This window comes from Mustela lutreola, chromosome 4 (genome assembly GCF_030435805.1).
Source record: "Mustela lutreola isolate mMusLut2 chromosome 4, mMusLut2.pri, whole genome shotgun sequence".
Taxonomy (NCBI): domain Eukaryota; kingdom Metazoa; phylum Chordata; class Mammalia; order Carnivora; family Mustelidae; genus Mustela; species Mustela lutreola.
In genome coordinates, this window is record NC_081293.1 from 42,089,483 (window position 1) to 42,113,173 (window position 23,691).

At 43.4% G+C, this 23,691-nt stretch overlaps 1 protein-coding gene across 1 annotated transcript in view; it reads left to right on the top strand.

Annotated features, from left to right (window-relative positions):
• The window catches only part of GLUD1 (glutamate dehydrogenase 1), a 37,014-nt gene extending 17,441 nt beyond the window's left edge, over positions 1 to 19,573 (top strand). The window contains exons 5-13 of the mRNA XM_059169694.1: positions 3,680 to 3,774; positions 8,644 to 8,823; positions 9,540 to 9,677; positions 9,883 to 10,020; positions 10,626 to 10,706; positions 11,541 to 11,664; positions 12,707 to 12,798; positions 17,222 to 17,284; positions 18,154 to 19,573. Coding sequence (XP_059025677.1) covers positions 3,680 to 3,774; positions 8,644 to 8,823; positions 9,540 to 9,677; positions 9,883 to 10,020; positions 10,626 to 10,706; positions 11,541 to 11,664; positions 12,707 to 12,798; positions 17,222 to 17,284; positions 18,154 to 18,273 — 1,031 coding nt within the window. The 3' untranslated portion in view covers positions 18,274 to 19,573. The remainder of the gene's footprint in view (positions 1 to 3,679; positions 3,775 to 8,643; positions 8,824 to 9,539; positions 9,678 to 9,882; positions 10,021 to 10,625; positions 10,707 to 11,540; positions 11,665 to 12,706; positions 12,799 to 17,221; positions 17,285 to 18,153) is intronic.
• Positions 19,574 to 23,691: the final 4,118 nt, after the last annotated feature.

Sequence of the window (23,691 nt, forward strand, 5' to 3'; positions counted from 1 at the left end):
AAATTAAGTCTGTATTTCTTCTGTTGTGCTAGAAGAATCCTAATTTGTTTTAATAACATAAAAGTATTTAACAGAATGTTTGCCCTTGTAACAAAAACTGACTAATAAGAAGGAAAATCTGCTTTTTCTGTTTTGCTGCCCCTGTGTTTTCTTTCCAAGAATGCCCCTTTCTCAGCACTGCTGTGAACTTGTCCTGTCACTGAGCTGGGGAAACACAGGGGGAGGTAACTACCTTCCTTACGGAAATGCCTCCTGCTTCCCAGATTTGGTGAACTACTGTCATGTTCAGCCTTTTGACAGCCTTCATAATTTTTGTATTGTATTTCGTCTTAGCTTAAATGCAATGTCTTTCGTAGTCTTAAGTGGTTGCAGACTTTATTTGTTAGTATTTACTGCCCATATATAGACGATAAGCAGCTTCATTTTCTCTGTATTGACAAATACTTTAGGATTCCCAAGGTTAAAAGTGATTGATCAAAACAATGAAAGCTTAAATCCTGCAATTTGACTTCTTTTCTGAAGCAAAAAAAGCCTCATTGACTCACAATGCCGCTAACCTGATGGCTGGGCTCAGAAGGCTTTTTAGCATTGGGGGGAAGGGGGAGGAATTGTCTCTCTCCCTCCAGGGCACAGAACTGATCCTAACAAACCTCTGGAACTGAGGTCTTTGCTTCCTTATTTTGGGACTTCTCTGTCCATGGAGTTTGAGTGTGCATTCCACCTGGCTCTGAGTCCTAGCCCTGTCCCGTCAGCTGGACAGTTGATAGGGAATGCAATGGGTTTGCAGACCCGTCAGAGGACTGTTCCAGTCCCTGAACACTGAGGGCCCTTCCAGTTGTTTCCCGCTCCTTCCATTACCTTCAGTGATGGTCTGTAGTTCAGCTCACACATCCTACACGACTTGTTACATTTACTCATAAGTACTTTTTTTATGCTATTTTAAGGGATAGTGGTCTACAATATTCTTTTTTGTGAGGCCCTTAACATCAGAATACTGGCCTCAGAGAATGAGTTAGCAAGTGTTCTTTCCACTTGTATCTTTTTTTTTTCTTTTTAGGTTTGTTAAAGTTTAATGTTAATTCTATAGCATGAGTTTAGATACCACCTGTGTACGCTGTGAAGGTCTCTCACATTAACCAGTGTGTCCATCTTTCTAGCCCCACCCACATCTCAGTGCACCAGAACTGGCCTTTAGCTCCGCCCTGTGCTCACTTTCTGTTAAAGCAGCTGTGCTCTTTGCCGGTTTTTTATCTTTTTGTATACTGTTGTGGGATTGAAGGATGGCATTTTAGTTTTCCTGAGGTTAGGTAACCTGTTTTACAAAGTATGGACTTTCAGACCTGTTCTCTGCAAGGTATTTGAGAATTTGTCTGTAATTCAGGATTTACTTAGAATCTGAGCATCCCTGGATTTTGTGTGGAGTAGAAAACTCAAAAGCCTAATATTTCGGCTTTTGGTAGGAAGAGCTGTCTCACCTTAGGCTGTCTAGATGAATCGAGGTTTTTAAGAAGCAGTTTATTGTGGTACATTTCCAGGTTACAGACTGTAACTTGCCCCTTGCCAGTAGGCCTTCTCCAGTTGGAATTGGGATTTGTCCCAACAAGCTTTGTTTTGTTTTGTTTAATTTTATTTTACTTTTTAAGATTTTATTTATTTGTTTGACAGAGATCACACGTAGGCAGAGAGGCAAGGCAGAGAGAGGGGAAAGCAGGCTCCCCACTGAGCAGAGAGCCTGACCCTGAGATCCTGACCCAAGCCAAGGCAGAGGCTCAACCCATTGAGCGACCCAGGCGTCCTGCAACAGCTTACTTGTCACTTGATATTGATAAAAAGAAAAAAAAGAAAACTTTTGTAGATGCCTCTAGAAGGATTCAGAAGCAATTTCATTTATACCTTGGAAGAAAAGCAGTATGATCAAACAAATCTTTATGAACATCCTTGAAGTCTGTTGCTCTCAGAGAATGGACACTGAACAAATGGAAATAGTAGAGCCCTTTTGTCAAAGGGGGAGGCCAGGGTGGAGCACTACCTCTTCCAGGTAGAGTTATATGGGGGGAGAGTAGTTTAAGGAAGTTAGATTTCATGAGATTTAGAAGCTGCCTAAGGGGAAGTGTGCTCGGGTGCAGGAGAATGACAGATTGGCTGGGGGCAGGACAGGAGGGTGAAAAGCAAGCTGACCATTTCCAAGTTATTGTAGACAGGTTATGTATCCATTGCATCACAGTGGGCAGTGTAAGAAAATACTAAAACATACCTTCCTCTGGGTGCCTGGGTAGCTCCATTGGTTAAGCTTCTGTTGGTTAAGCTTCTGCCAGCAGCTGTTGGCATGGTCCCTCTCCGTGTTGAGTCTGCTTCTCCCTCTGCTTGTGCTCTTTTTCTTATGCTTGGTCTCTATCTGTCAAATAAGTAAAATCTTTTTAAAAATAAAATAAAATGTACCTTGTTCAGTTGGTTAAAAAGTGAAAAATACAGAACTCGAGTGCAGGCCTTAGAACTTTCTTTGGAAGACTTCATAGCTGAACCATTTTTCAAATTGTATTTTCTGTTTATAAAGGTAATGAGTTTGTATTAGACAACTAAAACAATTATAGAAAGTTATAAACAAGGCTGGTAATGGAAACATAGTGAGCAAGTGTGAGGTAAGCTAAGCGTATCCTTCCAAACCTGTGCCGGCCATACTGTATATACACATGGAAACAGATGCATAGATACTGTACAGAGATGTAGCTAGAGAGAAAGAAAGAATGTTACATAAATGGGAACACATTCTACATACTATACAAAAGCTGCTTTTTTTCCCCTCACACAATGTGTTTTGGTGAGGGTTGCAAGCTTTTTAATGGGTGCGTAATATTTCTTTATGTTGATACAGCATGTTTTATTTAATTGACCCACCAAGTAACAAAGGTGTTTTGCTTTTTACTGTTCTGATGGGGGTATTTCTGTGTATTTCTTGACAGATGAGAGGGGGCATAACCTCACACATTTTTACCTGAGATCTCAGGCTGGCTGTCAGTGTTAGTGCTGTCCCTGGCATTTTTTGTTGGACTAATTTCTCTTATCCTCAACCTTTCTAATTTGCTATGATCTGAGGAATTCAGAGCCGAGGGCTGGAATATATGTACATAGAGTAAGCTTTGATGAACAGGTCAAAACACGAGTAAAAGTATTATGGGGCTTACCATAATTGCTTCAGCAGTGTGTGTGTTTTCTTTTTCTCCCTGGCGGGGAGGGCTTGCACCCCCAATTAAGTAGTATGTCTCTGTGCTGTCTCATAACAGACACTCCCTAACCACAGCAGTCATCCTTGTATAGGGCAAGATGGTACTGTTCTCTCTAATTGCAGTTCACTGAGCTGAGGTCAAGGGGAGTACACTGATCTGCTTACTCTCACGTAGTCCGAAGTCCAGCAGAGTGGCTTATGTGTCTCACGCAGAGCTAACTTCCAAAGAGAGCAAGGAAACACCAGATGGAGAAATTGCCATGTAACATTGCATGTGTATAAGTTTTGTAGTGAGATGTTTAATGAGTATTTCTATGGCTTCAAGTAGTTACCCAGATGAAACCTCAAGTTTTCTAACCATGGTAGCCTTGTTATGGTAGAAAATTACAAGGATCGGTGTGTTTGAGATGAGTGGACCTTAAAAGCTGGTACAGTGCCTTTTCCTTGTGCCCCCAGGTCCTGGCATTGATGTGCCTGCCCCAGACATGAGCACGGGTGAGCGGGAGATGTCCTGGATTGCGGACACCTACGCCAGCACCATAGGGCACTATGTGAGTACCCTGAGGGCCCCACTGGCTATCTGTAAGAAGTAACAAGCTGATGGTGTGTGGATGGAGAGAATTCACTGGGCTTTTCTCCCCTTCAGTTGTATCTTGATTTGGATATTCTTTTACTTCTAGCTCTCTTGCCATAAACCATAAATGTAGTGAACATGGACTGGGCTTTCATTTACATGCTGCCCTGTCCTGAAAGCTGGGGATGGGACCTCAGAAACAATCACCTACTAGGCAGGGCAGGACATGGTATAAGACGCTAGAAGGGAAATAAGCATTCATTTCTGATTTCCCTCAGAGCTTTCATTTAAAGAGGAATTTGGACACATAAACCCATAGAAGGTCAGGAGATGGGATAATACAAGGATGCGGTTACTTCTGAAAGAAGGCTTCCTGGATGAGGTATCCGGGCTAGACCTGGAAAATGGGTAGGATTTAAACACGGACATTGTTGGGGGGAGCATCGGGGGTAGGAAGAGAAACAGTAGAGCTCAGGTTATCTGGAGATGAGGCTTATTTTGAAGCATAATAGAAGAGTGAAGAAGTAATTGAACCAAGACAAAAATACTCAAGCCCTAGTTTTTTGTTTTGTTGGCTAGTCAGAGGGGAGGCTCTGGGGCTGACTCTTTTTAAGGGAGACTGAGCTGGTGGTGTTAGGCTGCACTGGAGCCCAGGGGCTGTGGGGGCTGGGGAGAAGCGCAGGTGTACGATAGACCCCTGAAGTGGGGGCCTGTTACCAAGGAAGAGAACCAGGAGGACTTGAGTCTGGAGGACTGAGCAGAAGTGGTGCTGCTAATACAGAACACAAGAAGGAAAGCTACTTTGCGTTCTTGAAACGGATGGAACCTTGAAAACCATGCAAGGAGCAGGAAGAGAAAGGGAACTGAAAAGTTTTCCCTGAAAACTTAAAAATATATACATGCCAAACAAGCAAAGTATTCAGTGCATTTGGAATAAATGGGAGCAGAGGGATTTCTGATGCTGGGACAAGGCGTCACAGGGCCTGGCCAGGCCTTCCCAGGTAGATCAGAAAAGGCCTCCGTGAAGGAGTAAGCTTCCGGTCTGCACTCGGAATGACAAATAGGATCCACTGGAGAAGGGGTGGGGGTGCGAATGTTGGAGGCAGAAGAAACCACTGGTTTAAATTCTGGAGTTCAGAAGAGGTGAACTTGAGATTGAGGGAAGACTGTGATAGCCAGCATGGAAAGCGGGAGAGTAGAGCCTAAGAGGCCAGTTGGGGAGTGTCGGACCACATCATCACTTCTGAGTGACAGCAAAGACTTTGGTCTTTGTCCTGAAAACAGAGGGAAGCTGGTAGGGTGCTAACTAAAAGCAGGCAGGCGGCATTTTGAACTTGACTCTGTGTGCAGCACAGAATGGGATTGTTGGGGGCAGGAGACCATACAGGAGTCCCAAAGGGAAGGGAAACTGGCCTCCCCTGGAGCTGGAGAGAAATGGCCAAATGGAAGAGTGATTTAGAGGGAAGGCAATCAGTTGCAGAACGGGAAGCACTGAGCTCCGCATGGTGATGTCAGGGCGGGGGGCCGGGGGGTTCTGCTAAGAGACAAGTTTAGCAACAACTAGAGCCTCTAGTTTGATTGGAGCCGGGCTGCAAGGAAGGAAATAGGGCATGAAGAGTAGACTTCACTGAGAAAAATGGCGCTGGACAGCAGAGCGGGAACGTGAAAGGTGGCTGTTGCCCAAAGAGAAAGGTTATTGTTGTTGATGATATTGGCAAGTTGACTGCGGGCCCCAGATTCAGCCATGCAAGAGACAGTACGAGAACGATAACAGAAGAGTTAGCAGAGTCGTCCAAGGGAATAAAGGCCTCATGAATTTTCCTTTAAAGGCCCCCTAGAGGAGGGGCGCCTGGGTGGCACATTCACTGAAGCATCTGACTGTTGGTTTCAGCTCAGGTCATGATCTCAGGGTCTTAAGATCAAGCCCCACATCACACTCTAGGCCCAATGCCAAGTCTGCTTGAGATTCTTTCTCTCTCAAGTAAATAAATAAAACCTTTTTTTAAAAGGTAGGGGGAGGCCCTAGTGGAAAGATGAGACTTGGAGAAGAGGAGAACTGTTCTCCCCGGGGAAATAAGGGGGCTGCAGCAGACAGTGCAGAACTCACACACTGCTCTGAGGTCCTGATGTGGTGCAGTCTTGTGGTTGGGGGCGTGAGCTGGATTTGGAACTGGCTCCCTCACACGCCAGCTCTGTGACCTGTGGTAGGTACCTTGAGCTCACTGTGCCTCTGTCTTGTAAGATGACAGTAGTAATAGCTAATGAGGATTAATTAAATAGTAATATAATGCACTTAGAATAGTACCCCCTCCTTAGTAAAATACACAAAACAATAAATATTATATCAGGTATATAATAAATACTATATCAGGTAAACTGCATAAATTCCCTGAAATAAAACAAGAGCATTATGAGACGCTTCAGAGAATTTTGGTTTTAACTGCCGTTTCCCACAATGCTGCTTTTTCCATGTCACCTTTTGATACTAAATGAGCTCTGGATAGTCTCTGGTTTCCTTTAAGCAAGACAGTAGACTTGGTCTACTTGGTGTGAAGTAGTAAGCAGTGTATTCATTATTCATAGCTTATCCCCAGTGGTGACCACAAAAGAAAGTTGTGAGGCACTGCCAGCTAAACCTTGGAAAAGACTTCTTTTTTCTTAAAGTGATAGGAAATCCAAAATCAGGGCCTAAGGTAAGGAGCCACTGTCTGTCTTACTTAATTTCCAGATATAAAGCTAAACACGCCTCAACTTTGGTCTAATCCTGCCCAGAAGTGCAGGTCCTGGAGGGAGGTTGTGCTGTCGCCAGGCTGCGGGGACAATGAGGTGTGCTGGGAGCTGGGTGGCTGGCCCTGGGCCGACCTCACTGGGGCTTGCCCGAGGCTCCAGCATTCGCATTTGCACTATGTAAAAGCATTTGGCACTAGGTTCCTAATTCTGTGTTCATGGTGTTAATTATTCATGAAGGGAACTGTGGGAAAACTATTAATTTCTGTAAATTACTTTACTGGACTGCTTTCTTTGATTTTTTTAGCTCTTCTTTTTGTTGGCAATTCAGAGTCAATATGGTTCTAACTTATCTCTGTAAAAATAGCTTAAAAAATACAGATAAAGACCAGGTTGCTTTTTATCTCACCCAGTTACCTCTGTTTGGGGGTAGGGACTATAGGGTGAGGTGAAGCATTCCATCCTGCTTTCCGTGGGTAGCAGTTTGCGCCGCAAGTTTATTAAATAGTCCGTACTTTATCCACGAATTTAAAACGCTTCCTTTTTTATGTTGATTTCCTGTATATAATAGGACCGTGTAGTTTTCCCGTCCCAGTGATCAAGTCTGGGTTCTACACTGTTCTGGTTCCTACAGAACTGTTCTGGTGGATACACCTTGGAAGGAAAGCTCTCCGAAAGCTCTCCCCAGCCTTTTGTTTCTTCCTAATGATAGTTGTTTCTGAATAAGAATGCTCTTTCAGTTCAGAGCAAGGGAGGGCGGGTGGTGAAGACTCACTCTCCCTTCCTCCCAGAGGGCCTCCACCCACCTGTAAGCCGCAGCCTCTCTGGCCCCCGTGCACCTTTTTGTTTTTCCTAATTCAAATGATACACTAAATACACAAAAACTTGAATTCCAAGAAGTAGAATCTTTGAGTTAGTGGGTATTTTTATTTGGTAGGCATTCCAGAATGCCCTACAAATCCCTTAGTTATTTTATCTTTTTTTTTTTTTTAATTTCTTGACTACTTTTGTTAATCCACTTGTAGGTAAAACTGAATATTAACTTTTAAAGTGGCATTTTATTGAATTTCTGAATTAGTTTGGTGGAAGAGTATCTTTACAACATTGAGTCTTCCCATCTAACCCGGACTACCATAATGCCGCCTCCTGTTTAGGCTCTTTCTATTTTGGTGACATGGTAGTTTTTGTTTGTTTGTTTGTTTAAGATTTTATTTATTTATTTGAGAGAGAGAGAGTGAGAGAGAATGTGAGCGAGAAGGTCAGAGGGAGAAGCAGACTCCCCATGGAGCTGGGAGCCCGATGCGGGACTCGATCCTGGGACTCCAGCCAGGATCATGACCTGAGCTGAAGGCCGTCCAACCAACAACTGAGCCACCCAGGCGCTCCATGACGTGGTAGTTTTAAGAGACATGTAAGATGTATATCCAACTTAATAGGGCTTAAATACTTTTGAAGGAATAATAGTTTTAAGCAGAACTATCTCTGCTTTTGTGATACTGTTATTTGTACAATAATGTTAAGTTCCTAAAAACTTTGTTTCTCCCACTGGAAAATATGGTCTTTTTTTTTTTTTTTTTTAGATTTTATTTATTTATTTGAGAAAGAGAGAGGTGGGGGAGGCAGGCTCCCTGCTGAGCAGAAAGCCCAATGTTGGGCTCCGTCCTAGGACCCTGAGATCATGACCTGAACTGAAGGTAGAGGCTTAACCCACAAGCCACCCAGGTGCCCCTGGTCTATTTATTTATTTATTTGTGTGTTTGTTTGTTTGTTTGTTTGTTTTAAGATTTTTGTCTATTTATTTGAAAGAGAGAGAGAGAACACAACCTGGGGGAGGGACATAGGCAGAGGGAGAAACAGACTCCTCACTGAGCAGGGAACGTGATGGGGGGATTGATCCCAGGACCCTGAGATCATGACCTGAGTCAAAGGCAGCCGCTTAACTGACTGAGTTAAGGAGCCCCATGAAAATACGGTCTGTTTTATTCTATATTTTTTAGGAACAGAAATCTGAAAAAATGCGACTTACCCCTATTGGTGGAATTGTACTCGTAAGCACACATATGGTCCTCATGAGTAAATTAGTTAAACAAAAATGTGAAGTTCTGACTTTTTCTTGCAGGATATTAATGCCCATGCCTGTGTTACCGGTAAGCCTATCAGTCAGGGCGGGATCCACGGGCGGATCTCTGCTACTGGCCGAGGAGTCTTCCATGGGATTGAAAATTTCATCAACGAAGCTTCTTACATGAGTATTTTAGGAATGACACCAGGGTTTGGAGATAAAACATTTGTTGTTCAGGTAAAAATGTCTGTTCTCTTAAAGAATAACTGATAGGCATAAAGTAAGTTTTTCAGTGTTTTTAGATTTGCAGTTTTTAAAAGGTCATTCTATTGAATCTCTTAAGTGTTAGAGTAGATGTTTCCAGAGTAATATGCACTTGATGATTCATGTGATTAGAACCACGTTTAGTGTCTTACAGATACATATGAAACTATCACCAACTTCTTTTGGTCAATATTTAAATTGAAATTGTTTTCAGAAGGGGAAAGGCTTGCACAATGATCCAGATTTTAATTTTCAGGAAAAATTTGCTTGGTATTTGGTTATTTTACTGAGTGCAATCTAACTTAAGTTGAATGCTACTTTAGAATAGAATTTGTATTCCTCCCAGTTAGTGACTTTAGTATTTTTACAACCATAAGACGTCTGTCTGGTCATCAGGGACTGAGAACTTGGGGTGTGACTGACACTACGGCCATTTCTTTACAAGCCAACAAGGCTGTACCCACCTGAACTTCTTCAGGACTCACTCTCACAGATAACAGAGCATGGGGTTCCACATTCTTAAAGAGAAACTGATTGCTGAAGAGAAGCCATCTAGTACATTTGTTTCTTGTGGCAAAAGGGTTTCAAGAATGACTCTAAACAAAGAGAATGTGTCTTGGTCAAAATACGATTCTTACCATCTGTATTAAAACCTTGGTTTTTGTGTCATGTGTAATTGTTCTTTATAGGGATTTGGTAATGTGGGCCTACACTCTATGAGATACTTACATCGTTTTGGTGCTAAATGTGTGGGTGTTGGTGAGTCTGACGGGAGCATATGGAATCCAGATGGTATTGACCCAAAGGAACTGGAAGACTTCAAATTGGTATGTTAATCTAACATCTGAACAGTCTGGCTACCCTGAGTATTGTAAAGTTGAAATAAGCCCTATTAAAATCTATTTCCATTATTTACTTTTTAAAATGTAACCCAAAGAGCTCTCAGGTGTGTCTTCATATCATCGGCGTTAATCATAAGCACTGAAACCATGGTGCACACGCCATTAATTCTGACTCCTCGACCAATTGCAGCAACATGGATCAATCCTGGGCTTCCCCAAGGCAAAGCCCTACGAAGGGAGCATCTTGGAAGCCGACTGTGACATCCTGATCCCTGCTGCCAGTGAGAAGCAGCTGACCAAGTCCAATGCACCCCGAGTCAAAGCCAAGGTGAGAGCTTGGTGGAACTGGAACCTTACAGTGTGGAATGAACCTGAGGCTCACAGAAAAGCTCTTAACTGGCTTTCCTCCTTTTTTTTTTTAACTGCTTTATTGGGCTATATATAATTCACATACCATACAATTCACCCAAGTAAAATTTAATGGCTTTGTATATACACAGAGCTGTGCAGCTGTCCATCACCATGGACATGGGTTTCCTCTTAAACCAAAGTTCCAAAAAGCAGTTAAGGAAATAGGTGAAAAATAGTTTTATATACTTTATATACTTTATTTATAGAACAAAATAACTTTTTTTTTTTTAATGATTTTATTTAACTATTTGAGAGAGCATGAGAGGAGAGAAGTCAGCGGGAGAAGCAGACTCCCTGCCAAGCAGGGAGTCCGATGTGGGACTCGATCCCAGGACTCCAGGATCATGACCCAAGCCGAAGGCAGTCGCCCAGCCACTGAGCCACCCAGGCGCCCCAAGAACAAAATAACTCTTATTAATTAAATTTAAACTGGAGTTCTGCCCACACACACACCCCTTGCAGACCTGGTGAAGGGAGTCGATAATGTTGCTGGCATTTCTGTATGTCCTGACTCTCTCGCAGATTATTGCTGAGGGTGCCAATGGGCCGACAACTCCAGAGGCTGATAAGATCTTCCTGGAGAGGAACATTATGGTGATTCCCGTAAGTCATCCATTTTTGCCGGGTTTTATATGCACTTGGAATCCTAACTCTCTTCTGCGATGAACTGGGGAGGGAAAAGGGTCATCCTTAATTTCCCAAACTATACTGAATTTTTTATCTTTATTTCGCTTTAAAGAAAATAAAGTAGAAGCCTGGTTGGTTAGTGTAGTAAAAAAGACCTGTCAGTTTCCACTTTGACCTGAACATTTTCTTCCAACTTCAGGCTCTTTCTTGTATGTATTAGCCTGCTTAAGAATCCAGTTATATAAAAAACGTATATTGTGCTAGAAATATGAATTCTAACTTGAACTCTAAGCTTTTCTATAATTTCTAACCTTGTGCATTTCAAATGTCCCTTGCTGCTTTACTCAGAAAGCACATAGAAAGAATATGTGCTTAGGTTATCAGTGTGTGAGCTTGGGGTCTATACCGGAAGATTATTTGCAAGAGGAAGTGAATGTGGATTGGTGATGCATTTAAACTTTTGTCAAAAGCACTTAAGAAATTCAGGTTAGCTGAAATAAGACTGCCCTTAGATAGTAGGAGAAGGAATGCTGATCTTTCTGGTGAGGCACCCTTTGGGCAATCCAGTGGTTGGTGGAGAACATGCTCTAACCAAAGCTAATCAAATGCTTGTTTGATAAACCTCTAGTGAATTAGAAAGGATGTTTGTTAAATTTAAGTGTGAAATTCCTGATATAATCTAAGGTATATTTGGGAAGTTTAAGGCTTAATTTGCTTAATACTAAAATGGAGTCCTGATGTCCACTGAAAACATTTTGAAGCCATCATCTGCTCATTTCTTTGGTGTCTTCCCTGTATTTCTCTGTCTAGGATCTCTACTTGAATGCTGGAGGAGTGACAGTGTCTTACTTTGAGTGGCTGAAGAATCTAAATCATGTCAGCTATGGCCGTTTGACCTTCAAATATGAAAGGGATTCTAACTACCACTTGCTGAGTGAGTTCTCATGCCATTCCTTGTTCAGAAATCATCCTTGGGGCCTGCTAAAAGGCTGAAAAAAGCTTATACTTAAAAAGGACTAATTTCCTTTTTGTAATCCCAGAGAACTTAATCTCAGAATAGGAAATTATATTATTGTCTCATGAGTCTTAGGACCAAAAATACATGATTTCTTTATGGGTAGTCAACTTACTAACTCTCTCAAATAAATTTCTGTCCAGATGTTTATTCTATGCTATAATGTTCCCCTAACATAATCTACAAGTTAGTAAGTAGAAAGAGTTTCCTTTTAATAAACCAGGAACTCCTGTTGATACTCACTCATTTTGACCTCTGGTTGCTCTTAGTTAAGGCCTTTCTAGTGTCAAGAATTTTGGAGTCTTCTGATGAGAATGCAGTTTTTCTTTGACTAGAGTAGGCTCCAGAGTTAACGGTCTCATTTCATCCAGCTGAAGTAAGACCAAGACCTCCGACTGAGCTTCACTCAGCCTACTCTGAGAATCTGGGTGAAGTGTTCCATCCATTTCCGTTTCTTTTTCCCTCAGCATTTTCTTTTTAACAGAGCCAAGGAAAAACCCTGGTAATGGGTGTTATGGAAACAGAGCACTGACCTAAATTCACATTTATAGGAATCTGGCAGAGTTCTAAGTGATTAACCCATTTATGGCATTAGTGTTGAAGTCTTTTTTTTTTTTTTTTTAAGATTTTATTTATTTATTGGGGAGAAAGAGTGGGGAACAAATAGAGGAATAGAGGGAGGGCAGAGGGAGAGGGAGATGCAGGCTCCCTGCTGAGCAGGGAACCCAGTGTGGGCTCTTTCCTAAGATCCTGGGATCATGACCTGATCCAAAGGCAGATGCTTAACGAACTGAGCCACACAGGATCCCCCAAGGCTTCTAAACTCTAGTAGTTTCTGGGTTGTGAATATAGTTTGAAACTTTGAAACTACTTCTGGTTCTTCTTCTTCTTCTTCTTCTTCTTCTTTTTTTTTTCTTTTTCTACTAGCAGTATTTTAACTTCACCTCTTGGCTTTCTGCAGTGTCTGTTCAAGAGAGCTTGGAAAGAAAATTTGGAAAGCATGGTGGAACTATTCCCATTGTACCTACAGCCGAGTTCCAAGACAGGATATCGGTGAGTGTGCTGTGACAGGTCCACACTCTCCACACACAGTCCGCTCTTCTGTAGACCCAGGCAGAGGGATCGGGGTGAGGGTGGTCGGCAGCATGGCAGTAATGACAATCTGTGTGTGCTTTGTACAGTCCTCTCTCCTCACATGCTAAACACGGAGTAAGAATTGCAGTTTTGTTTTGTTTTGTTTTAAAGATTTTTTATTTATTTACTTGACAGAGATCACAAGTAGGCAGAGAGGCAGGCAGAGAAGGAGGAGAGGGGAAGCAGGCTCCCTGCCGAACAGAGAGCCTGATGCGGGGCTCGATCCTAGGACCCTGGGATCATGACCTGAGCCACAGGCAGAGGCTTTAACCCACTGAGCCACCCAGGCGCCCAAGAATTATAGTTTAAAATAAATATTAACGGCTCTTCTGGTCTTGAAAAACTTAAAAAAGCTTTACACAAAACAAACTAAATAAAAGTAAACATGAAATTGAGCTATACGAAGAATTGAAATTGCTATGTGGACATGAACAAGCGTGAAAGGAAGCAGGTAGAAAAGGTAGATCTGAGTGTATTAGCTGTTGACGGGACAGAGTAAGAGCGCACACACGTCACAAAGAACATCGTCCCTGGTAAAGGGCAGAGACATGAAAAACAAAGTCATAGGAAAAAAGAAATGCTCATTCTCGCTGTTAAATACAAAGTAAAAAAGTTTTCTTTAATGTATTAAACTAGCAAAAACCATCCATGGATCCTACATTCTTACATTCACTGTGTCTGTGGGGAAAGAGTGTACTTTTTTTTTTTTTTTTTTTTAAGATTTTATTTATTTATTTATTTGAGAGAGAGAGAGAGATCACAAGTAGGCACAGAGGGAGGGGGAAGAGAGACAGAGGGAAGCAGGCTCCCGGCTGAGCAGACAGCCCAATATGCGGCTCGATCCCAGGACCGCAGGATCATGACCTGAGCCGAAGGCAGAAGCTTTAACCCACTGAGCTACCCAGTGTACCTTTATTTTGATGATGAGGCAGATTGGTGCTGCTCTCCGGAAAAGCTCAAGACCTATGACAGTTTTCCTGCCCATGGGTACCGTCATAATATCCCCTCTGGGAATTTACCTGGTTGATCCTGAGAAAATCATTCTAAAGGAGAGGAATGATGCCACATGTGGTGATGTCTGTGGAACAGTGTTTGCAGTCAGGTTTTTAAATTAGGTTTGATTTAACCGTCTACATGCACATGGCTGGGAAATGGCCAAGTTATAAAATATGTCTTTATATGAAATATTTAGTCATAGAAAGTAATGCAAGGTGAGATTACAACATGGAAGGAAAGTTAGGGTTTTCTTTTGAAGAATAGAAGGTGCTTTGCCACTCTGGGTATTAACCATTGCCCTAAATGAGACTTCACCTTTCCCAGAGCTGTGTCTGAGTTCTGGTCCCTCTACCTGCAGTGCTCTGACCCGCTCCCTGCCTGAGTACCCCAGCTCTGAAGATCCCCCTGCATGCGGGAATTGCACATGTCCTTCATCACACATGTCCCTGCACTGCCAGGACTTGTTAACTGCCCTTAGATGGGCTTCCTGCCCCTCCCTGTGGCCGCCTGTGTCCTAGTACTGAAACCTCGAAAGGGACTACGGGAGGAGGACAGCCAGTTAGGAAGACAGCCATGATGACTTGCTTTTTATCCTTTTAAATTTAATTTTATTTTATTTTTAAGATTGACTTACTTATTTGACAGAGAAATCACAAGTAGGCAGAGAGAGAGGGGGAAGCAGACTCCCTGCTGAGCAGAGAAACCGAGCCGGGGCTTGATCCCAGGACCCTGAGATCATGACCTGAACTGAAGGCAGAAGCTTCACTGAGCCACCCAGGCGCCCCATTATCCTTTTTGAAATAATCTTTGCCCAGTGTGTTGGGCTTAGAATTTCCAAATGCTTTCAGTGCTTCAGATGTTGAACTGAATTGCTATTTCTCATCTCTTACTGACTTATTATAGGAGTCTTGTGGTATTAGTTTAAAAAACGGTTTTTATTCCAGCCCCTTCCCTCCCACTCCCCCCTCCCCAGCCAAGCTCGGGCCCTGCCAGGACTTTCATCATTGACCATCACCCCACCCACTCCCACCTCCACTCAGTCCTCTTGTTGTCTGACTTAAAAACTCCACACTGCATCATTAAGTCATGCCTTCATCTTGTTTTGCCTCAGCATACCCCCTTGCTAACACCTGAACCCTGATGAAACCCGAGTCTGCTCCCTCCACACCTGTCCCCTGTGGGCTGGAGGCCCTGCCCACTGCTTCATCCTGACCCGAACCTCAAGTCTACAGCCGGCGCTGCCTGGCAGTTGTCCTGCCTCTCCCTGTTCCACCTTCTCATTCTCTTCTCCCCTGCATTCCAGCACGTGACCCAGGATCTGTCCACAGAGGAGACTTCCGGCGCTTGGCGCCTGCACCTTGTCTCCTGTCGCCTCTCTTCTGGTTCCACAGTGACTCTGGGTACCTCCATCTAAGCCCAGTGGCCTGTTTTCACCCACCAAAAATGCGCTGCCTTCCCTTCTCTTCCGCATCGGCAGTCATTCATGACAGTGTGCTTAATGCAGTCTTAAAAAAAAAAATTCGATCTCAATCCCAGTTCCTCTTCCAAACTTGGTTCTTGCCATTTTTATTTCGCTCATACCAGACATCCTTGAGAGTTGTGTGTACTGCCCCCGTGCGCTGACGCTCACCACTCCTCCAAAACTGTTCTTGACCAGATGACCTCTGGCATCAGGCACTGCCACACCCGTGTTCGATTTTCTGTCCCTCTCTTCCTTCGCTCATCAGCAGCTGTTGTCTAGGTGATCATTCCCCCTGAAATAGTTTCTCCTCTTGGCTTCCGAGCCCCTGCACCCTCACTGGCGTCTTCCTGCTTCCCCAGCCGCTCCTGCGCGTTTGCCCTCTGCCGTCCTCATTGCCTCTCCCTGCTCTTCGTGGTGGCAGGCCTCGGGCCCTGGAGCACTTCAGTGTCTGAATTCAGAATTTTAGTGATCTCCCTCAGTTCTGGTTTTAAGTCCACAAATAGGCGGACTCCCTCCACCAGAATATCAACGCCGCGAGAACAGAGAATTTTCATTATTTTGTTTTCTGCTCTGCCCCCAGTGCCTAGAAGAGTGCCTGGTAGGTAGTAGCTGCTCCATGAATGTTTCACGAGGGAATGAGTGAGTGAGAAAGAGCAGTAATCCCACTTGGGAAGGAGAGTTGTTTTTTCCTTCTTCCTAAGTTGATAGGACGGAACAAAGTTTGACCCAGATGTTTCTCAGTTGATGCAGATTTTACAGATACACACCTTCTGAAGGGACAAGAATGCTGACGAGACGAAGGTCAGCATAGACCCCTGTGGTTGGCCACCCAGTTTTTAAGTTTTCATCTGGCATAGCCAGATCGGTATTTGACAGCTGGATAGGACATATTAGAAAGGGGGCGATCATTAATTGTCCTAAAATTGTAGAAAGCATCTAGAAACTAGATAGAGGAGTCTTTTGAAACAAATCGACTTAAGGAAGTAATTGGCATGGGAAGATGAGCTGACTTGGTGATCGAAGGCCCTGGGTTACCCCCAGCTCTAAAAATGGCTGTTTGTAACCATGGCCAACTTCTCTGGTCGTTGGCGCACTCTTCAGTGGAATGAGGGGATAATGAGGAGCTGCTGAGCTCTGTTCAGCTTTCCACATTGGTGGCACTGCTGAGTACGTAGCCAGGATCCTTCCACAGAGCTGCTGTTGGAGGCGGCCAGACTCCTCTCTGGGCCCCTTACAGTGTCCCTGTTAGCTGCAGAACAGAGGTGAGCCATGAAGTAGACGGTGTAACGTGCTGCTGTGGTCCGTCTGCTCTCAGAGGGGCGACTCGTGCTGGACTTGCTACTCGCCCCATGTCTTCCTGCTGCAAGCTCTTCTGTGTGCATTGTTCTACCATCTTACTTCATGAGTTACTTGCTTGTCAAATATAATGAAAACCAAAGCTGTGATTAAAACACAACTATTTAAGGGTGCTTGGGTGTCTCAGTGGTTTAAGCCTCTGCCTTCGGCTCAGGTCATGATCCCAGCGTCCTGGGATCGAGTCCCGCATCGAGCTCCCTGCTTGTCGGGGAGAATGCTTCTCCCTCTCCCTCTACCCCACTGCCTGCACTCTTTCTCATGCTTTCTCTCTGAAATAAATAAACAAAATCTTTAAAAAACAAAAACAAAACAAACAAACAAAAAAACCCACACACAACTATTTAAATAGCTATTTAGATACCTTACAGAAAATTTTTTTTAAAGATACACATAGGAATTAAATAGGTCTTTACCAAAAGACTACACAGTTCTCTCTGGCTGTAAATTGATTGAAGAATCCTCTGTGTGGTTATGAATGAAGCGTGTCTGTGTGTGGTGGTGTTAAACTGCTCTTCTTTTTCTGCCCAGGGCGCCTCCGAGAAGGACATCGTGCACTCTGGCTTGGCATACACCATGGAGCGCTCTGCCAGGGTACGTGTGCAGGTGCTCTCGGCGAGTCTGCTCCTGCACGGAGCCCCGCTCGGCCGTGGCCTCCGGGCGGCCGGACTGTGCGGTCTGGTCACATGTTCTTCAGGAACGTGTAGCAGAAGGCTGACTTTTTCAGGCTCACCTGATGGGCAGTGTTTCCACTGTCTACAGTAGGTTCACCAGGCTCTGGGAAATCGGTAACAGCAGGTTAGGTGGGAGTGATGTGTGGTGTCTGTAACACCACTCTGTTGGGTCGGCAGGGAACCACCTCACGAGGGAATTGGCTGTAAGAAAAAGGATTTTTGACCATTTGGTCCTTATTTCAGTACCTTAAACACAATTTGAGTCCAGTTTTCCTGATTTCTTCTTGAGTTTAGATTCTTTCCACCTGGCTTTAAGTTGAAATCGCATAAGCAGACATTAAATGTGGTGCTTGCTGTTAATGTTTCTTTTAATGTGATATCATGGACATGCCATAAATTCACCCTTTTAAAGTACACAGTCTTCAACTTTATCTTCCCAAGACTACGTAGCCATCCCCGCTCAGGCCAGAACGTTTTCAGCACCACCCCATTCTTAGTTCTGTAGAATCATCACCAAGTGTGACAGTGAGCTCAGTCCAGCTAACAGGATGTCTGACGGGACAGAGAGACGGTTCATATTTGAGAGCAACTGCTCAGTGCCACCTAATTGGTAACATGTATTAGTCTGTGGAGAGTTCGTCCTTCCCAGTGGGGTTCAGTGGCCAGAGTCTCGCATGGACATGGGGGTGGCTTCACCTCCCGGGGCCCATTTGCTCCTTCTGTGTTCATGGCCATGGCCCAGCTGCTGGGGTCAGGGTTGTCCTCACTGTGTTTTTTCTGGCCTTCCAGCAAATCATGCGCACGGCCATGAAGTACAATCTGGGTTTGGATCTGAGAACGGCTGCCTACGTCAACGCCATTGAGAAAGTCTTCAAGGTGTACAATGAAGCTGGTGTGACCTTCACATAGACAGAGTGTGCCTGACCTCTTCACTGCCCTCTTCCCCTCTTCATCTGCAGACCCTTCACAAGTTTACATATAACCACAGAAATCTCTCTCTCTCTCTATCTCTCTCTCTCTCGACTTACTAGATAAATGGACATCATTCTCAACAAGTCAGTTGAAATCAGCCCCTTCGAGAAAAAAGAAATTAAGGTTAGGGGATCATATGTAAGCTGATGAATATGGAAGTAGGAATTCCCTAGGCCAGAGAGCCATATAGGTATTTGGCTGTTAAATGAAGGTCTCTCCCGTCTGTCTGTGCTGCTGTGCTTTGCGGCTACTTTCAGTACGGTCAGAGCTGGGGCCAGGAACACACCTGTTAGCCAAGAGCAGCCAGTTGCTTGCTGCTTCAGCTCTGGACGAGTCTGGCACATCCTGGAACTTGGCCGCCTCTGAGCCACGGGTGTGGGGCATTTTCAGAAGGTGGCATGGTCCTCAAGTGAGTTACTGGTATTTTACATCAGCAAAATAACTCAGTTTTACAGATTGCGACAAAAATAAAAGCTGTTTCTCTTTATGCATTTTATTCTCTTAGAATAAAATAAGTACATGCTGCTGTAATAAAACTGCCTTTAATCACTTACCAAGCCTAACCTTGACTCAAGCAGTGAATGCCTATAAACGTAATAAATGAAAAAAAAAGCTAGTATTTTTATAATATAAAACAGTATCATTTATAGCTTATCAATCATGTATTGTCCAGCAAAAAATGAAAAGTCTGATGGAGAATTAAGTTATCTTCATACCTGCAAATGGTGGAGGCTATTTTTGTTAAGACTGTCAGAATTTACTAACTGCAATTATGACACATAGTCCAAAGAGTGCAGTAACCTCCTTATCATGTTAATTAATTGTTCTCTTTTGAAGATCTACTGTGTTGTCTAATTGAACAATAATTCGAGTACAGTGTCCCAGAAAAAAACCACTTGGGCTCCCACTTTGGAGTCTAGCTGGCGGCTCCGAGCCCTACCAATGAGCCCGACTCGGCCTGACTTGGTGTCCTCTTTGAGAGGACTGGATTCTGTGTATAACGTCATTACCACTAGGCTGGAAACAACCTTGGGTTGAGTGTTTTGTTTGGGAGTTATTTCGCCAGGGCCTTTTGAACAGTAGTGTCCCAATGGAGTACTAGATATTATTTATGTAAGAATGAGCTTTTTTTTTTTTTTTTTAAACACAATATCCTTTCAGAAATTTCTAACTACTTTGTAACTGCATGACTTAACCTGGTGATAAAAGCAGTTATTAAAAGTCTACCTTTTCCAAAGCTTATGCTTCCTGTGTTTCTGTGTTTTCATATTTAAGAGTAACTTCCTGTATATAGTTAAACTAAGTTGGGTTTCTGAAATTTTTGGAACCACCTGTATAACATTTCTTTCCACTATATATTATGAGCCGCCCAGATTTAATTCTCGAATTCTTTTGTGTTTCATTCTGTTAAGCGGTATCAATGGCTATTCTTGGGGAGGAGGTTCTGGTACTCAAAGCTGATATACCCAGGTAATTTTTAGTGCCTTTTTTAATGAAGGAACTTTTCAGTGATCAGGGATTTGTTTCTAATAATTGAGCTTATAACAGCTTATAACAGCTTATAACACCTTAAGGCAGAATACTAACCATGGTTGGCAGAATTAGATCCTAGACCTGACTCCACCAGTCACTCACTTAGCTGCCAAATCTGGAGCTCAGCTTCCAGCTGGACTGTCTGTTTTGTTGTCCCAGTTCTGTCTAGAACACCTGCGGTTCTGAGCATCAAGTCAGGCAGTAGGTAAAGAAGCCCCCTGACACCAGGCACACAGGCACCCCTTCCCAGGCTGCTCTGTCTACTTGCAGTCCTACCAGGTGTGAAAAGGGGATGGTAAGTCTTCATGGTGGCCTTTGTCTTAACAACATTGGGACTATTAGTACGTGGTTTTTTGTTTGTTTATTTTTATTCAAGAGAGAGCGAGCACAGAGGGAGAGTGAGGAGAATCAGACTCCCCACTGAGTGGAGAGCCCAATGTGGGGTTCAGTCGCAGGATCCTGGGATCATGACCCAAGCCAAAGACAGACACTCAACTAACTGAGCCACCCAGGTGCCCCTTTGTAGTGGTTATTTAAAGATTAGGTAGATGTTGATGTTGGTTGCAGATACTAATGTTAGGAAACCTGAATCATGCTTGCTAGCTGTATAGAGTGCTGGTGTCAACTTTGGTTTCCAGGGGTTTGAGTTTGAAAATCCTGGTAAGTTAGTCTTTCAGCTTCACTGAAATTTTCTAGTTTATTTACTACTCATAATTTTTTAAAATTACATATAATACTCTAAAATTAATTGCTTCTGAAATAGCCACAGGTGGCTCAGGTGACATGCGAAGAATACTTCGCTCTTGCCGGGTGAAGCCCTGCACGAAAATGTGTTCTAATTATCCAACAGGAAGAGTTCAGGGAAGTGAGACGGAAAAGCTTGGTTTTCAGTTTGGGAGGCAATTTTTTATTTTTTTTCCTTAACAGTGCTTCTGGTAACTCAAATTACTAGGATTGGTGATAGACTTTTTATACAAAAACCTTAGCCTATTAACTTAGTAGCTTTAAGTAAATTCATTATTCCCTAAACCTCCCTGGTAGACTTCTTGGCTATGCTATACGTTCAGACAGTCCAGCCATGGCAGAGGAAGGGAGCTGCATCTATGGGCCTTGGACAGAGACCCCTGTGAAAGCCTTTTTTGCTTTGTAATATGAGTGTTGGGATTTTTTTTCCACAAATTACTTTTATTGGCTCCTTTGTATTGATGTTCAAAGCTTACACAGTGGTTTAGGCAGTTTCTTAATCTCCATGCTGTTGATAGTTGGGGCCGGGTAGTTCCTTGTTTGGGGGACTACCCTGTGCTTTGTAGGATGTTTAACAACATCCCTGGCCTCCATTAGATGCCAGTGGCACCTCAGATACGACCAGCAGAAACGCATTCACGTTGCCAAATGAACACAGATGCTCAACTGACTGAGCCACCCAGGCATCCCGAGAACTTCTGAGTGTGATAAAAACATGTACAAAGACCCACAGTTCCCAACATAACTGATGAAAAACAAAGTGGTATGTACATGCAGTGGGATATTATTCAGCCATTAAAAGGAGAGGAGTGGTGATAACACACCACAACTTAGATGAACCTTGAAAACATGCTAAGGAAGTCAGACGCAGAAAGTCAACATACTATATGATCCTTATATACTCTGTACCCAGAATAGGCATTCACAGATATAGAAAGCAGATTCATGGTTACCAGGAGCTGGGAGAGTGAGGAATGGCTGCTTAGGAGTATGGGGTGTTTTTCTGAGACAGCTTTTTGGGTTTTTTGTTTTGTTTTTTATTTATTTGACAGATATCACAAGTAGGGGAGGAAGCAGGCTCCCTGCTGAGCAGAGAGCCTGATGTGGGGCTTGATCCCAGGACCCTGGGATCTTGACCTGAGCCTAAGGCAGAGGCTTTAACCCACCGAGCCACCCAGGCACCCCTCTGAGACAGTTTCTGTGCTTGGTTGGTTGGTTGAAGAGTTAGCTATCAGTGCACACACACAATTTGGGGGAGGGGAAGAGGGAGAGGTGAAAGAATCCCAAGCAGACTTGCCACTGAGCACAGAGCTGATCACGGGGCTCAGTCCAACAATCGCAAGATCACAACCCAAGCCAAAACCAAGAGTCAGATGCTCAACCGACTGAGCCACACAGGCGCCCCAAGGTGATAACAAAGTTTTAAAACTTAAGTGATGGTTTGCAACATTGTGAATATATAAATGCAACTGCACGATACACTTGAAAATGGTTAATTGTATATTATGTAAATTTCACCTCAATTAAAAATAAATGAATTAAAACCCACTAACTTAGAGTTGAACCCCCAGAAACATCCAAGGAGTCTTGTTGCAAGGTGGCCAAAGTTTCTGATGAAACCTGCTCACAGCAAGTATCCTGTGAGTGGAGTGAAGATGGGTGCTGCCCAGAGCGCACCCTGCACTGGGAAGCCTCCCCTGCAGAGGGCTAGCATAGACGACAGCAATCAGGGAGTTGCAGGAGCCTGGTGGTATTTGGATCTCGACAGCCCCACAGCAGGTCATGATGCTGGTGGGACAGATCAAGGCCTAGGGCCACCAGGTCTCCCCTGGTGACAACAGAGTCAGTGGCATGAGCCGTGGTCCTATGGGTTAAGTAGACTGCCTGCATGGGGTGAAAAGGCTGTGGTTGCTTAATAATTAGAACTCCTGGCGGACTGTCTCTCTCAACACTTTGAGTAGGTGATCCTCCTGCCTCTGGCTTCTGCGGTTTCTGATGAGAAGTTACCTCTTAATCTCATTGAACCTTCCTTTTATGTGATGCCTTCTTTTTCTGTTTCAAGATTCTTTGTCTTAATTCAAACAGTTTGATTAGGATATACCTGGTACACATCTAATTGGGTCTTCCTACTTGGAGTTCGTTGAGCTTGGATTTTCATCAAATTTGTTTTCAATCAGTATTTACTCAAATACTTTTCCTGCCTCTTTCTCTCCTCTCTGACTGGTACCCCCATGGTGCACAGTGATGCATGTGTCTCTGATCCTCTTTATTTTTCTTCATTTGTTTGGCTTTCTTTTCCTCAGGTTCGATCATCTCATCTGACATATCTTCAAATTCACAGATTCTTTCATGAGCCTGTTCACATCTGATTGTTTTATTTCAGTTGTACTTTGAATTCTAGAATAACTATTTCATGCCTTTCTATAATTTCTGTCCATGTGTACTCTCTATTTGGTATTGATCATATACTTTAATTCTGTAGATGTGGTTTCCTTTAGCTCTTTGAACATGTTTAGAATAATTGATTTTAATTCTTTGGGGAAAAAAATAAAATCTCTGATTAGTCCAATATTTGGGCTTACTTAGGCACAGTTTCCTCCCCCACCCCTTAAATGAGTCACAATGTCTTTCCTTGCATAATATTCATTTTCTGAAAACTACACATAGTGAATAATGTGGCAACTCTGAAATCAGATTCCACACCCCTCCTCCCAGATACCTTGTTTTTTGTTCCTAAGTGTTTGTGTAGTGGCTTTTCTGAAATAATTCTACAGTCTCTTTTCTTTGTTGTGTTTTGCCATTGAAGTTTCTCTTCAGGTAGCTTAATCGTTAGCTGATGACTGGACAGAGATTTATCCAGAATCAGTAGGTCTCCCATCGTTGCCAAGGAACTCTGTGCAGGTTGGGCCTTACCTTTAAAACTCAGCTGGGCAGATTATATTTCTGCTTTGGTTTTCACTTCCTTCTCACACAGAGCCTCAAGGTTGTTTAAAGGTGAGAGCTTCGAGCCTTTTCCAGTCTTTAATGAGCGCATGCACAGCCCTACACATGTGCATGGCCTTCTAGATTCCCGGAAAT